The sequence below is a fragment of the Gadus chalcogrammus genome, chromosome 4 (genome assembly GCF_026213295.1).
Source record: "Gadus chalcogrammus isolate NIFS_2021 chromosome 4, NIFS_Gcha_1.0, whole genome shotgun sequence".
Taxonomy (NCBI): Eukaryota; Metazoa; Chordata; class Actinopteri; order Gadiformes; family Gadidae; genus Gadus; species Gadus chalcogrammus.
Window position 1 is genome coordinate 13,776,210 of NC_079415.1, and position 16,081 is coordinate 13,792,290.

Genomic DNA, 16,081 nt, shown 5'->3' on the forward strand with positions numbered 1-16,081 from the left:
CTCAGCAGCAGTCAAGGCCGATTTAGGGTCGTTTTAGACGCAGAGACGTAAGCACGTAATTTACACAAGGGACTTGTTTTAGACAAGTTTTGATTTACGGTTCCTTTAAGGTTCCTTAAGGATTGCGCGTGTTGCAAGGGGATTCTCCGCCAGAACAGTAGGGGGAGCAACGAACGAATCTGTGGGCGTGGAAGTGGAAATCGCTGGCTTGTTTATATTTATAATTATCATAATTCGTTCTTGTGTTTTCTTCTTCTCCTTCTTCAAAATTCTTCATTCGCTTCTGTCACAGCCTTTTAAAAATGGCGCTATTATGCTGTAAAACCGGAAATGTGACTCCTGAAAGGATGTGGTTAGCTGGCCAATCACAGTCTTTGCGAGCTGCGTAGGGCCGTAGTGTTTCAGTCGCATAGTCAGGAATTTTGGCCGACACACTTAAGCACGTAAGGGGGGATATTTTACCGCGCAAGGGGGGGTTATGTATCTTACGTGCTTACGCGTTACGTCTAAAACAGAGCATATATCGGCCTCAGTCACACGTATACCGACCGGCCCCTTGAGTCACTGAAAAAAAAATTGTGGCCCCTCATCATTTCTACTTGAGTACCCCTGCTCTAAATCGACGCCACTTCGACCTGGGCGGGACTTTACGTCCTACGCCACTCGCTATGGGTGTGTGCATGTGTGCGCGTAGCCGTCACTCGCGATGGGTGTGCATGTGTGAGAAAGGTTTTGGCTTTTAGTGTCTATGGGTTGGTAATAACGGTTCTGATGATTTTTCTGATGGAAAAGTGGTCTTTTATTTCCATAATCTTTGTTCAGTGAACGCATAAACCCGTTTGTTAGTTAGCAGTTAAACAAAATGCGATCTCTTTGTTTACAGTTACCAACGACCAACTGATGATTGGGGGTTCGATTCCCTAGTGATGCAAGGTTTTTTCTTTCATTTTGGACTGCACACACATCGCGAGTGACGGATACTCGCACAATGTACACACATCACTGTCTTTACAATTTCTAGGCAACCGAAGTTTAAAGATTGTCAAGTGGTTAAATCTTGAATCGCAACTCATTAACGCGGGGATAAGGGGTTCGATTCTAATGAAGCTAGCTTTTTTCTTTCATATTGGACTGGATGTTTGTATGCCATTTTGCGTAACTTGTAGGCCTAGTTTATGATGAAGAAATGTTACTGGGGTTAAGGTTAGGGTAACCTTAAGGGTAAGACACAAAGTGTTTTTGCAACACAATATTTCTTACAATAACAAAGTCCTAAGTTTTGATGACTCCAGTAGGAAACTTAAAGAGCCCATGCCATTAAAATCACATTTTTCCTATTGTTTGTTAAATAACATAGGTCTGAATAAGTTTGTGAGCTGTGGTAAGTTTGAAATCTATGCAGTTTGTCTGCTGAATGCAATAGGCAATGAAAGGAAAAAGGCAGAAGAAATCTGCCGATCTGGATAAGGTGACACTGTGACGTAGCGTTGTCAAACTATTATTCATGGCCCTGCCCACTTGGTTGGTTCGTAACCACCCACAAGAATTCTGAAGGAGTCGTGATTGAGCTAGTGCTAAATGCTAATACGTGTACGGTAGTTGCTTAGTTCGTAGTAACAGGCTAGTTACAGAATTTTGAATGCAATGGCAGAACGACATCGAAGTACATGAACTGCGACATGCTGCCTGCCGCCGGTTGCCGCGAGGCACCACCGCCGCGAAGCACCACCGCCCGGCAGCGGGCAGCCGGGCGGTGGTGCCTCGCGCCGGCAGCAGGCAGCAGGCAGCGCGCGGTTCTGTCTACTACAGATTGATGTGGAAGTGGAAGAACCAGAGACGTCGGAGAACCCGACGAAGACCTTTGTGATTCATTATATCGTCTGTGTTCCCCTTCGGGGTACATGGAGCTCCGGCCACGTTCCAGCGCATGATGGACCGTCTCCTGCGATCACACCAGGCCTACGCCGCCGCATACATTGATGACATCATCATCCATAGCGCCAGCTGGGACGTCCACCTGAGACACCTAAGAGCGGTCCTGGGGGAGCTGAGGAGGGCGGGTCTCACCGCCAACCCCGCCAAGTGCCGTCTGGGCTTGGAGGAGGCCTCATACCTGGGCTACAGAGTCGGACGCGGGAACGTTCGACCCCAGGAGGCCAAGGTGAAGACCATCCTGGATTGGCCCCGCCCCACCTCCAAGAAGCAGGTCAAGTCCTTCCTCGGTCTGGTAGGGTACTATCAAAGGTTCATTCCCAGTTTCGCCACCCTGGCAAGCCCCCTACATGACCTGACCCGGAAGGCCCTGCCGGACCGCGTTACCTGGTCGGAGGCAGCAGAAGGAGCATTCAGTCTCCTCAAACGGGCCCTATGCTCCGAGCCAGTCCTACTAACGCCTGATTTTACTCTGCCCCTTATAGTCCACTCCGACGCCTCAGAGGTGGGCCTCGGAGCGGTCCTCTCGCAGGTCCGGGGCGCGGAGGAGCACCCAGTGACATACATTAGCAGGAAACTCCTCCCGAACGAAAGGAACTACTCCACTGTGGAGAAGGAGGCCCTGGCCATCAAGTGGGCCGTAGACAAGCTGCGGTACTACCTCTTGGGCCGGGAGTTCACCCTGGTGACGGACCATGCCCCGCTCAAGTGGATGGCCACCGCCAAGGATACAAACGCCAGGGTGACAAGGTGGATCCTGGCCCTACAGGACTACCGCTTCAAAGTGGACCACCGACCAGGGCGGGAGCACGCCAATGCTGATGCCCTGTCCCAGCGCGTGAGACACGACCCCAGCATCCCCAGTGGCTCACGGAGCCCAGACACTTTATTTTGTATCGTTTGCATTGACGGGTGATTCCCCTTTTTTCCGTTCTTTGGAACTAATAAACAGCAGCAGAGTTTGAGCAGCAGAGACTCTTGTTCCTTGAGCCGGGTTACCACTGTGTGTGTGTGTGTGTGTGTGTGTACATTTTGTAGATCCCACCTTCATACGTATTTCATTGGCATGGGGAACTTCGACTTCTATCTCTTCGATCACCAAAGGCTTGTTAGCCTCCCAGGCTGAAAAACGTACCTTTCCTACAGTTGTCATAGTTTGTCTTTTATAAAGATCAACTCAACAGTACCAGAGTAAAGTGTTGGAAGAGAGTTGACTGAGTATTTGCTGATTATGCCAGGGGTTTTGTTGAGCAAAGACTCAAAGTGGGAGGGATTTGAAGGCTTATCAAAGTGGGACTGGTCAAATAAAAGATAAAAAAGTACAAGATATTGTGTACTTTGAAAAATGTGCATTTATCGTCTTTATCGTCATTCACATTAAGCAAATGCTTTTATAAAAAGCCACAAGCATTCACACACCAACGGCGGAGTCAACTATGCAAGTCGAGAGATAGCAATGAGGGGGGGTTCCACTTTTACCTCAGCACATAACCTTTGGTGGAATGATACATTTGAGAATAGAAGTTTCAATTGTATGAAGTAAAATAGCTAGGGTGCAGTGTTTTGTAACCAGATTTCTTTGGTGTCCACATCTGTTGAATTGTATTTCATAACTCTTTATAAAGTGAAGAGGAGTTGTTCAAATCTAATTGTATTTCTCAGAAAAAAGCAAATAAATATTGAATTAATGTCCAACATTAATATTTTTGACTTACAGCACCAGATATTTGATGTTTCGGTATCAGAACATTGCTGCGCAAACTTGTGATTCAGGCAAGAATTTCTTTGCTGGAGAAATGCATAATTTTTTAATATGTGGAAAAATGTATACCTGGTTAATTTTATAGTTTATTTTATTGATTTCACATTGTATTATTTTCTTCAAAATGTATTTTATGACAACCAACATAGAAAAGTAGTTCTTCCAATTAGGTCCTCGATTGATTTGGTCCTGGATTTCACTCAAGACTCAAGACGGTGCGGATACTGTACGGAGAAACAGAAGTGAATAATATTTAGGGCTAGAACTAACCAGCCGCCAGGACAACTGGTTCAATTAGAGATAAACAGTTCATTTACTTACCATTTTCCGTGCTTCATAAGGTCAATGGAATCATTGACCGACTCCAGGGGCATTCTGTGGGTTATGAATTCATCCAGCTTCACCTTCTTATCCAGGTAGGCCTTTACCATCTTCGGTACACCATCTTTACCCTTGAAGCCTGATTGGAAAGATAACCCTACAAGCTGAAACCTTTCCAATATGTGTATGGTTTTATTCTTTATTGGATTTTGGGGTCCAATACATGTTTGGATCAACCTCAAGTAATAAAAACTTTAAATATGAGCTCAGATTGGAACTTTTCATACGACTCACCTCCGAACATGGAACCCTTCCATGTGCGTCCAGCTATGAGCTGGAGGGGTCTGGTAGCGACATCATGCAGGTCTGTCCAGCCGACCAGCACACTGACACCCCATCCCTTCAGGCAGGATTCCAGTGCATTCCTCTATAGGTGACATTACAAAAAAAGCACAATGTATAACAGTTATAGTGTCACAACAGATTAATTATTAATTAATAATTTGAGATATATGTGTAGAATTGTGGATTTTGATTAGGCTGTGAGTATGGTTTGTTTCAATTCTGCTTTATATAAACTTCTTGTAAATATGTGTTTAAATTCAGCACACAGTCAAAATTACAATATGTGTTTTGTGTCCCTTTGAGTGTCACTTCAACTTATCTCACCATGACTCCAACATTCCCCACACATTCCAGAGAGAAATCCACGCCTCCATTGGTCATCTTTGACAGCACTTGGCTGATGGGCTCACTGTGGTCATTAGGGTTCACAAAGTCGGTCGCCCCAAACACCTTGGCCATCTCAAACTTGTCCGGGTTCAAGTCAACAGCGATGATCCTCTTGGCCCCAGCAGAGTGACAGCCCATCACAGCAGCCAGGCCGACCGCCCCAAGGCCGAAGACGGCACAAGTGGATCCTGGCTCTACCTGTGGAAAACACATATTTGATGTTTGCATATATAGACATATACAGAGAGATAGATATCGTTTGTTATTTTCATTCAGAAAAAGGGTAGGCAATTATTAGTTCTTTGTTGTTTTTTTTCATATATTGCCTATTTGAAAGTAAGAAAATCCCAAATAACCTGTGGGTCCCATAAACGTAATTTCTTTAAGGTATTCGTGGAATCATCTGTTTAAACGAGAACCAGTTGTTTGGATACCTTAGCAGTGTTGACAGCAGCTCCAAATCCAGTACACACACCACAGCCAAGAAGACAGACGGTATCAAGCGGTGCTGAAGGGTCTATCTTGGCCACAGCTATCTGGTTGACCACAGTGTACTGGGAGAAGGTACTGGTCCCCGTGAACTGCAAAACTTTTCGACCTTTACAGGTGAACCTGGTCTCTTTAGGTGACATTACATCAGGACTCTCATTGGCCCTACAATAGGAAAGTAATTTAGAGTCAGAACAGTCGTTGACAAAATCATTTCATAGTACTGGCAGGCCGGCATCGAGCCAAGTAAGCTACTAGAAAAAAACAGGCTTCCATTGGTTTTCCATTGCTTACAATGTTTTTGACAAAGGGCAGAGGTTAAAGCCATAGAAATAAACCAATTCAGTTTTCAGGGAATAATTTAATATAAACATTGACAGCATTCTCCAGATAAAGTGGAAAAGGAGAGACTATGAGTAGTTTGTCAGCATGCTTACCATCCCTTCACACATTGGTTGGTTTTCGGACTTTGGCAAAAACGGCATTCCCCGCATTGGGAGATGAAGAGAGGTATCACCTTTTCTCCTAACATGTAGATAACTAAGTTTATTAACCAGACAGAGTCCCTATCTTTCCAGTTTGTTTACTTCAATGCCCTTTTAAACACTGCTCTTTAGTCCACTTATTGTGTGAGGGGATGCATCTGTTTCAGAGATGGAAGGACTCTGTTGTGTAGACCTTGACAAATTAAAGGGTGAAATGTCTTTCAAGTAAACACAAACAACTTCTACACACATAATTGAAATAGATACCAACATCCCAGAATAATACGATCCATACTCATTACACTTCGATTACAGCTTCCACACCTGGTTGAAATTCTGTGACCCCGGGTCCAACACTCTCCACAATGCCAGCGCCCTCATGTCCAAGGACTACAGGAAAGCCGTCTTTGTGTTTTCCCTCAAAAAGGTGGTAGAGGTCCGTGTGGCACACTCCTGTGGCAATGATCTGCATCCAAATCCGTTTAATTACGTTTTAATTTAAGTGATATGTTGTATACTTCTTTACTTGTGAGTTGCACACATGCTACTGCAGAGGCTACTGTTCCTTTAATATTCCTATAAAAAGGTAGAATCAGAATTGTTGTACTGTGTGTGCACGTGCATGCATTCATGCGTGTGTACTTGCGTTCATGCGTGCGTGCGTGTGGAAGCACCAAATGTTTTTTTTAGAAGCACACATTCTGTTCTTTCAATGGAAGGTAGATCCCACCTTGATGCGTATTTCATTGGCATGGGGAACATCGACTTCTATCTCTTCGATCACCAAAGGCTTGTTGGCCTCCCAGGCCACAGCAGCCTTACACTTAATAACCTAGAAGAGACAAATATTCATTAAAGCATAAATCTAAATCTGGAGCATACCAAAATGAATACCAATCTGTAGAAAATGATTTACAGAAATGTGGTTTGGGGACTTAATGATTCAATATTATAGTATTTTCTTGCTAATGCCTTCCACATTTGTGTTGCTTCCCAGGTCACAAGGAATTATCAATAGTGTAATGCTGTGCATATAACAAATTAAACACTTTGATATTAAAATGTGTCTTAAATGTTGTTATACATATGTGACATATTTGTTACATGCATATCAGTTACAAATGGTTTTGTTTTTTACATGATACTGTCCAGAGGCCATTTAAGACATCTCATCTGGAACATCTGGAATACAGTATTCAGGCAAAGGTTCAAATAATAGCACTGACTTTGCCAATACAAATACTTTCGAAAGAGAATTTGGATTCCATTATCTAAAAAAAAAAACCTGCATCTTACAGAGAGGAAGCTTTTTGATAACTAGAAATGTAGAAAATACTATGGACTTTGAATGCTGTAAAACCTGCTCTGTGCAGCTTTTTAACTTTAACTCCATTTAATAGTTAACTGTTAAATCTATCACTGGACTTTGTCTACTCTGTTTATCGTCTCCATCTCCAGATTAAATAAATGCCCTTTTATTTAATCTGTGTTTATTTAATAAATAAACACATTTTTGCACACAGTGTTTGGATAAGTCAACATTACATAAAACAGAAGCAGAGAGACAGATTGAACCTCAATGGAACACAAAATGAGAGAGGGATCAGATGGAGTACTGTCAACATGTTGTTGGCTGTTTTCCCAAAAATATATATTGAGACTTTTCCGTGCTGCAGGTGTAGCTTTCTATGATCATGAATTACACTACAAGTATAGAAATATAATTAGTTTGTAGCCTGCATGTAACTCTAAAATAAATTGGAATGGGAAACTTTGGAGGGTGTGGTGAAGTTGGAGCTTTGAGCTATGACAGCATTTTCTACCAAATTGATATCAACGATTTAACTTTAAATATTTAGGAAACTATTAGTTTAATAAGTAAGGGATAATGCCCGACGAGGTGTCCATTATCAGGAATTAATGGACGACGTGGAGGCGTGAACCGTCCGACGCGAAGCGGAGGACGGTTGCCTCCGCGAAGTCCATTAATTCCTGATAATGGACACCTCGAAGGGCATTATCCCGCTTATACCACGGTCACTTACCAACGGTGACCAAATTAAGACCATTAATTTATATTTTCATGCGTTTTACAATCCGAATATAAAGTTTTCCACAAAACATACATTTGTTTGCCTGGTTACGCCTGAGGGTCTGACTAATACCCGGAACCACCATTACACGCCCGTTGGGTTCTCATGCAACGGAAACGTTGTTCACTCCTCCAGTAATTAGGACGGACCATAGCTACGACTTCAGAACGGGAGGTAGCGGGAGGTATTATAGTCCGCTCAGCTTTGTCTTGTTTCCCGTTGCTATGGTTACTACTATTTTAGAGACGATACGCCAGCTAGCGCATTAATTGAGAACGGTAAACAGACAATTTGACGGAACTACTTGTCCAGGTGTCCGTATATCAGGAGTTAATGCACACCCTGCATCCAATCAGAATCGAGTATTCCCGCAGACCGTGGTATAATAAGCAATAATACTGACACATTCAAGACAGCACTGGTAGTATATCAAGGGGAAATAGCTATTTTTTCCACACACACAAGCGTTTCCAAGGCTACAAGAAATGTATCTTTTCGACCTGAAATAAGACGGATGATTACACATAATAAAAAACATTTCTAAAAATAAGACCAGAAATGGTTATCAGTGTTTCTAAAAATGTTGTACAGAAAATACATTGGTTGAAAATCATATTTTATTGCATTAAACAACATTTAAAAAAGAAAAACACAAACTCAATTTGTTGTATGTAAAGTGCTGAACTTACCTTTCCTACAGTTGCCATACTTTTGGTATAGAGTTTTTTTACGACGCTACATGAAGATTACCAGAGTGAAGAGGATGACCAGCTGGTGTTCCAGAACAGGAGTGGAGAAGGAGATATTTGGCTAGAAGTATAAATACTAAGTACGAGTGGGAGGGATTTGAAGGTTAGCAAACCAATGGCGCGTCGTTAGCAATTGAAAACATCCGGGGCTTTAGCCCGGGGGGGAGCACCGTCCTGACTCCTGCGTGCTACGGTATCTTAATTAATTAATTAATTAATTAATTAATTAATTAATTAAGGGCGCCCCCAACACATAGGTCGCCTACGCCGAGTGCCAGCGGCAAAAATTAGACATTAGAATAGCCTATATAGCCTGCGTGCACCTACCCGATGTCAGGAAGCCATCGCTGCTCCGACGGACCTTTCTCCCCCAGCCAGGCAACGGCAAGTAAGTAAAGTAGTGGTCTGCTTTTATGTTTCATTTTTAAGTTATTACTTGTCAGTGTAGGTTTAATGTTACGGATAAAAACATGCTTTATATTTAGTCAGCATTGCAGAGTTCTAATGTTTTCCCGGAATATGCATTCCTAAACTGTTCACGTCATGTTCTCTTTAAGATCGCATGAGATGATATGTGCTATCGCGCGACCCGTAACCAGGAAGTAAACACTCGCTTGCATGAAATGATATGCGCTATCGCGCGACCTGTAACCAGGACGTAGATTTAAATAATGAAAAAATTATCTTCCCAGACTGTTTCTGTTACTTGCTTATGCTGTATGCAAGTTGTGTAAGAAGCTTATCTCCATATAAATCTGAGCTGTACATCTGTTAATGAAGTCTCATTTCGACTCCTTCCTCCCCTTCACTATTCATGTTCTGTTGCTTGCAGTTAACTACAGCCGCCCTTCCTGGGTAACGCCACCACCAATCCCTGGTCATCCATTGAAGCCATCTCTCTCACTCTCTGTACAGTCACACTGTTGCCGCTTCATTCTCATTGTCTCATAATCTCATTATTAAGGCTGCTGTGGATGCTTAAAAAAATAAAAAAAATTCTCTTAGGTAAAATCAAACCAGTGGGATGTTAGATTGAAAACCTCCAAAGCAATGTATTAAAAATAGAAAGAACAGTCCTATGCGTAGTTTCTTTTTTGGGGATTTTCAAAATGAGGTACCAAGCTAGAATGGATTGTCAACCTACTGTTTCTCAACTGAGGGGAAAAACGTCTGTCTAGTTACTGGACCAGATGAAATGAGACGGAGAGGTAATAAAGTCTGTCGGCACGAGGACCTTGGATTTATTAAGTAAAGTGGCAACGGTTATACAGAGTCATAAAGCGTGAGAGATCGAATATGTCTAAGTCCCTAATCAGCGCTGATGGTTCGTCCAGAGCTTCGCCTCCGTGGAAGGTCTGCTTCAGAAGAAGATCAAGAGTCCCTGTGTGATACAGTCTTATGCTGTATCCTCCTCTCGATGAGGTGTGTGCGGTTCTGTGTGTTTTTGCTTGACCTTGGCTCCCAGGCCCTGGTATATGCATGTGTCCTCCTAACGGGGGAGAGCTCCTCAAAGTGTCTCCTGTGTGATAAATGAATGTGTCTCTTCCGTTCTTGAGGATGACTGGTGCATTGTCTGAGTGCCGACCATCTGCCTGGCTGAGAAATGGGGCCTTCGGCTCCGGCCTTGACCTGACTATATATTATCATGTTTGTGTTCGTTGGGTTAGAGCAAGAGTTGACTATATTCTAATGTGCCTGCCATGTGATGTGCTCATCAGGCTAGGGTAGGAGTTAGCTATATTTATAATGTACATGTGATGTACTCAGCAGGTTATTTTGCCCAACACAACCCTCTCCGATTATTACTATGAGTAGTAGTATTGCATGCATACAGTACTCACATCAGCGCCACAGTAAGCCTATAGAGGCTGCAACCATTTGCTTCTCAAAAGATTGTAGTGTTTTAGAACGAACGACCACTAGAGAGACAAGACAGGCACCGCTACTATGCTAGCTACTAGGTAGTAACACCAGACCAGCATTAATCAATCAAAATTAAGCTATCGACTGGCTGCTTTTCACAAACCAGAGCTGATCAAAGTGTTCTCATCAGGGGTTGGTGGAGATGATGCCACACTCTCCACCGCTTGTTCTTGCTCTGCCCTTTTCTTCCTAAGAATTTTCTTACATCCATCTCTTATCAACGATATTTTATAACTGTACTTGACGTGAGAAGACCTCTGAGAAGTGGCGGGCGCCAGGGTGTTGCCATAGCAACACCATAATTTGTTTAGCGACAAGTTGGCTAGATTTATATATGTATTTTTATTATTTTTTTATTTATAAGAATGAAAGAAATTGTGTAATGAAAGAATAAAACAATGATTGATGCATTTTTGTTTGAATAACATCTTGCTCCCGCGGCCAGTGCCTGCGCCGGCATTGCAAGGGGAGGGATATTATGTAAATTCGCAGGAGGCGGGATAAGTGCGGCCGCTGTCACTCAGGTTTGTTTTGGTTTGACGCAGACAGCATGGAGGCAGAACAGACCGCAGAAGTCAACGCGATCGTCTTCAATGTTGCTGCAACGATGCAGCATATATTCAGAAGAGCAGCCAGTACTTACGTGTATGAAAGCAGCTATTATTATATATATATATACGTTTCTTTTTTTCTTTTTTTTACGGCAGAGATCCGGGGCTGATCCCAAAAGATCCGGGGCTATCCCCGAATGCCCAGGTCTAACAACGCGCCTATAGATGCCTGCTCTTTCACGTGGGAATTGTCTTTCTTTGAGGCCATTCTCATCCAGATGCGACTTGTGATTCAGGTTTTTTCGTTCATAATTCTCACTGCCTCTGAAAATCCCCATCCTTTTGCCCAGCATCTCATTATTCGTTCTTTAATTCCTCTCTTAGCCTTTCCAGATAACTTTGTTATAATAACCATTAACAAACTAATCTTGTTGTGCACAGAGCATAACTGTACAGTTTATCCCACCGAGCAGCGAGACCCAAAACGTCCCACAACCTTATTTCACACTTTAATCTAATGGCCTAGTTCGTATTTCTCTTGATCAGCTCTTGATTAAAGATGTGAGAGCGTGCCCTTTGAAGACGGTCCCGGTGTGAGTACCAGATGTGTTCGGCTGCCAGATCGGCTCGGAGGTTCTAGATGCGCAATAATGACGCACTTCCTGTAAACGATGTCATTAAATGCGCATGCGCGTCACTCAGTAGCCGGGTGTCAGCGATATGTAAATGTATTCATTGCTAAGAAGCAGTGGTGGGCAGAGTAGCTAAAAAATGTACTCAAGTAAAAGTACTGTTACTTTAAGATTATAATTACTCAAGTAGAAGTAAAAGTACTCGTAAAAAGAATTACTCAAGTAAGAGTAAAAAAGTATGCAGTGAAAAGACTACTCAAGTACTCAAGAGTACCAGTACTGAGTTTCTCCGATTTATTTTTTAAACAGCAACACAAACGGTACAAAATAGACACCAACGAAATATAAAACAGCAATGTTCAAATAAAGATAATGTAAATAACATCCTTTTCAATAAAATAAATAAGGTCTTTAAAAATAAAATGTATAACCCTTGAACTAAAACAATAACAAATTAAATCTTTGCAAAATTAAATACATCAACCTTTAAATAAAATTAAAATAAATTCGGTTTATCCAAAATTATATTAATTAAAACCAATACACGTATAACTGTTATCTAACATTATTATCAAAGTACATCCATGGAATCAGCCGTTCAAAACCGGTCTGCATGAATCGTATGACAACCAGGCCCGGTTCCAGAACAGAATGCCTTGGGGTGCATCTGAGATTACAGGGGGTGCACTAGTACTATACTAAAACCAGCTACCCAGCTTCAGTTCAGACTTCGCTTTTTACACACAGGCTTTTCCTACCATAGACAAGCACTTCTGCGTAGTTCTACTGACATGTTGGGACAACAAACAATTACTGTGCTTAAAAGATGGTATCATATCATGTCTTGTGATGTGGAGAACATTTCAGCTGCAATATTAGCTTATTGATATCTTGGATAGCTTTGAATATGAGATTTTTTGATGTGTAGAAAAGAACAGAATTCTACACAAAAAAAAAAACATGTGACTGCAATTCAAAAATAACGTTTATTTTTTATAAATTGTGGCAGGATATTTGACGTAACAAATAATTGTACATTGCCACTTAAAAATAAAACAGATTTTAGCTGAACAAGGAAAGAACACTTTCAGACTTTGAACTTTGAACAAAAAGTAATAAGTATAATACTCTTAAAGTTAACACGATTGTAAATAAATGCAATAAAAAGAAATATGGGTTCTTATGAACATAATACATTTAATACATGTATTGGATATCCAACGGATATATAACTGTTGCTGCCGAAGAAGTTCAACGTCACTACCGTGCGCACCATATCCCATATACCACTGATATCTCAACGGTATTTAATGGAAATTGTCACAGGTTTCATTACAATTTGTTTTGTGAGCAAGTATTTTATTATTTTTATCATATTTATAAAAAAAATAATAATATTATTATTATTTTATTTTTTCAATTGAGGGTGCAAACATTTTTTTCGGGGGTGCAATGCATGCTTATGCACCCCCGTAGAACCGGGCCTGATGACAACTGGATGGCAGGGGATGCGGACAAGGAATACACCGCGGGGGAGAACATGAGAGCCCCAGCTCGCCACATAGTAGCCTGGGTGCTTTAAGCATGGAATAAGCTGGATACGGAGTGGGTGAAAAACTGTGTGTGTGTGTGTGTGTGTGTGTGTGTGTGTGTGTGTGTGTGTGTGTGTGTGTGTGTGTGTGTGTGTGTGTGTGTGTGTGTGTGTTTATGTGTCACTCTGTTCGAGCCTGCATGAGAGAGAGTTCAATGTTGTCATTAGCTGTAACGTCTTTCTGACCAATCGCAGTTCAAGGCCGACCTGGGCTGTGCCACTTCGGGAGGGGGCGCTCAGTTACTCCCCTCTAGACAAAACCGAATTGGTTGCGATGTTGACCCGGCGCCCCCCGAAACGTTAACGGGCCACAGGGAATTTTCTCAACTCTCCCGATTACCACTCTGCGTTGTGTGTGCGTGCGTGCCTGTGTGTGTGTGTGTGCAGGCGTTATTCAATTGCCTCTCGGCCGCTTGTACCCGCGACCTCGTCCTTTCGGCCATCACCCAACCCTCATGACCATAGGTGAGGATAGGAACGAAGATCGACTGGTAGATCGAGAGCTTTGCCTTGCGACTCAGCTCTCTTTTCATAACAACGGTGCGGTAAAGCGAACGCAATACCGCCCCCGCTGCTCCGATTCTCCGGCCAATCTCGCGCTCCATAGTACCCTCACTCGCAAACAAGACCCCGAGGTACTTGAACTCCTTCACTTGGGCTCAGGAATATTCACGTGATAGAAATAGATCTCGCATGTAGTAAAAGAAAAGATCTAAAAAAACAAAGTAACGACCGTCACGTAGCCAAATGGAACGGCGTAAAAGTACCGTTCTTTCTTCAAATATTTACTCAAGTAAAAGTAAAAGTATGTTGCAATAAAACTACTCCTAAAATTACAATTTTTCCAAAAAGTTACTCAAGTATTTGTAACAGAGTAAATGTAGCGCGTTACTACCCACCTCTGCTAAGAAGTAAGTAGTTATTTAGCTGTTGATAAAAAGCTTTTTCAATGATTTTACTTAAAAATGGTAAGTTAGATATGGGCCTATAATTGTTCATGAGTGATGTATCTATATTGTTCTTTTCTTAGAAGTGACTTGATGACTGTTGTTTTTAACAAGCATTGATTTCATACATCTACAAGTAAGTAATTGAATTGCTATGCAAATGTATAGAATAAATCCAAGTCATACAAATGCTTAAAATAATGCCATAAATGGTATTGGTATTAAAATGTATTTAATCAGTCCTTCAAAAGTCTTAAAGGTGCCATGACATGCTATTTTATGGATGCTTTAATATAGGTATTATTGGGCCACTAACACAGTATTCAAAGACGTTCCCGAAATTCAGCCGCGGTGCAGAGTTACAGCCACTCCGAGCCAGTCGCACATTGAGCTTCCCCCAAATGCGCTGTTTTGGTGTCTGTAGCTATAATAAAAATGAGGAGGAGCGAGGCGGGTCAAGGAGGAGGGTGGGGGTGTGGCCCTGAGCAGCTCGCAGCCACGGTACCATGCGCTCTGTTTACAGTGGATGTATCGCAATGGCGAGGCGCACACAGCCTTTAGCCGTGTTCTGTAAATATTCTAGAACACACGGGAGTCCTGGAGCTCTATATCTAAATAATATCATATAGCCTACATAGATATCTATATCATATAATATATATTATCACGGCCAAAAGCTGTGTGAGCCGATATTATAAATCTCAAACAACCGTGTTGGGTTCTCCGACGTTCCTGGTTCTTCCACGTCCACATCAATCTGAAGTAGACTGAACCGCGACAAGGAGGAGAAAGGGATTGTTGCTGGGCAGCGCTTAGGCACCTCCGCCTCCTGCAGCGCCGAGGCGGTGGTCCCTCGGGAGCGGGAAACGGGGCTCAAGAAGCGGGAGACATTCGCCGCCAACAATCCCTTTCTCTTCCATGTCATGGTTCATGTTCTTGAGGAGTCAAAGCCAAAGTTCCTTTCCCCCAATTCATTCTCAACCATGAGATAACCCCGACTACGAGTCTCGTTGGAGAAATACCAGAGACGAGAGTCCGACGAGTCATGCGCCATAACACCAAAAGCAGAACGGTTATCCAAATAACAAGGAAGTGTAGGGGCGCGGAGGAAATGGAAACTAGGGCGCTCTGGTTCTTCCACTTTAACATCAATCTGAAGTAGACTGAACGGCGCGCTGCCTGCTGCCGGCTGCCCGCTGCCGGGTGGTGGTGCTTCGCGGCGGTGGTGCCTCGCGGCAACCGGCGGCATGTCGCAGTTCATGTACTTCAGGGAGTCTAAGCCAAAGGTCCTTTCCCCCAGTTCCTTCTCGACCATGGCTGAGATAACCCCCACTACAGTCTCATTGTGGAAATACAAGAGACGTCAAAGAACCGACAAGAAGTGTGTGTATTCACTAGGGTTGCCGCGGTGTGGACATTTTCACACAGAGTAAAAAAAAAAAAACGGTGTTGGCCTCAACACCGGTAACACCGGTAATACCGTATACCGCGGCAAACCCTAGTATTCACACACACACACACATGTGGCGCACGCACGGTCGTGTCTCATTGGCCAAGTCTCTGGGCGGGCCAGGCAGAGTAAGGGGAGGAGCTTACTGCAGTGTAACGGCATAGGAAACCACATTCCAAATCAGCGCGCTTGAGCCTCCGTTTTTTTCAAAGGCGAGCAGAACACCTAGTTCTCGTTTTACACCGAACGCAAGTTTTAGCCACTTGGGGACCATAGGCAGGCTAGGGGAACTCATATTTATGTTAGAAAACCTCATAAAGTGAGATTTACATGCTATGGCACCTTTAAAAATGCCAATACATTGGGATTGGGATTTTGTCTGACATTTTTTTCTCATGTTATTTATAAATCCCCAAATAATTTA

General features: G+C 42.8%; 1 protein-coding gene across 1 annotated transcript; it reads right to left on the reverse strand.

Moving 5' to 3' along the window:
- Positions 1–3,726: 3,726 nt before the first annotated feature.
- LOC130380808 (alcohol dehydrogenase 1-like) lies at positions 3,727–8,611 on the reverse strand. The gene is made up of 9 exons (XM_056588157.1): positions 8,504–8,611; positions 6,452–6,553; positions 6,046–6,187; positions 5,674–5,761; positions 5,182–5,401; positions 4,685–4,945; positions 4,310–4,442; positions 4,016–4,154; positions 3,727–3,918 (listed from the first exon to the last, which is right to left on the reverse strand). The coding sequence occupies exons 1-9, from the start codon at positions 8,519–8,521 to the stop codon at positions 3,891–3,893; spliced, it is 1,131 nt and encodes a 376-aa protein (XP_056444132.1). The 5' UTR covers positions 8,522–8,611; the 3' UTR covers positions 3,727–3,890.
- Between the last annotated feature and the right edge of the window lie 7,470 nt (positions 8,612–16,081).

Coding starts and splice junctions, on each gene's coding strand:
- LOC130380808 (XM_056588157.1), bottom strand. Junction 5,762..6,045: donor GGTCACAGAATTTCAACCAG/GTGTGGAAGCTG, acceptor TCTACATGTTAG/GAGAAAAGGTGATACCTCTC. Junction 4,443..4,684: donor TGGGGAATGTTGGAGTCATG/GTGAGATAAGTT, acceptor TGTCACCTATAG/AGGAATGCACTGGAATCCTG.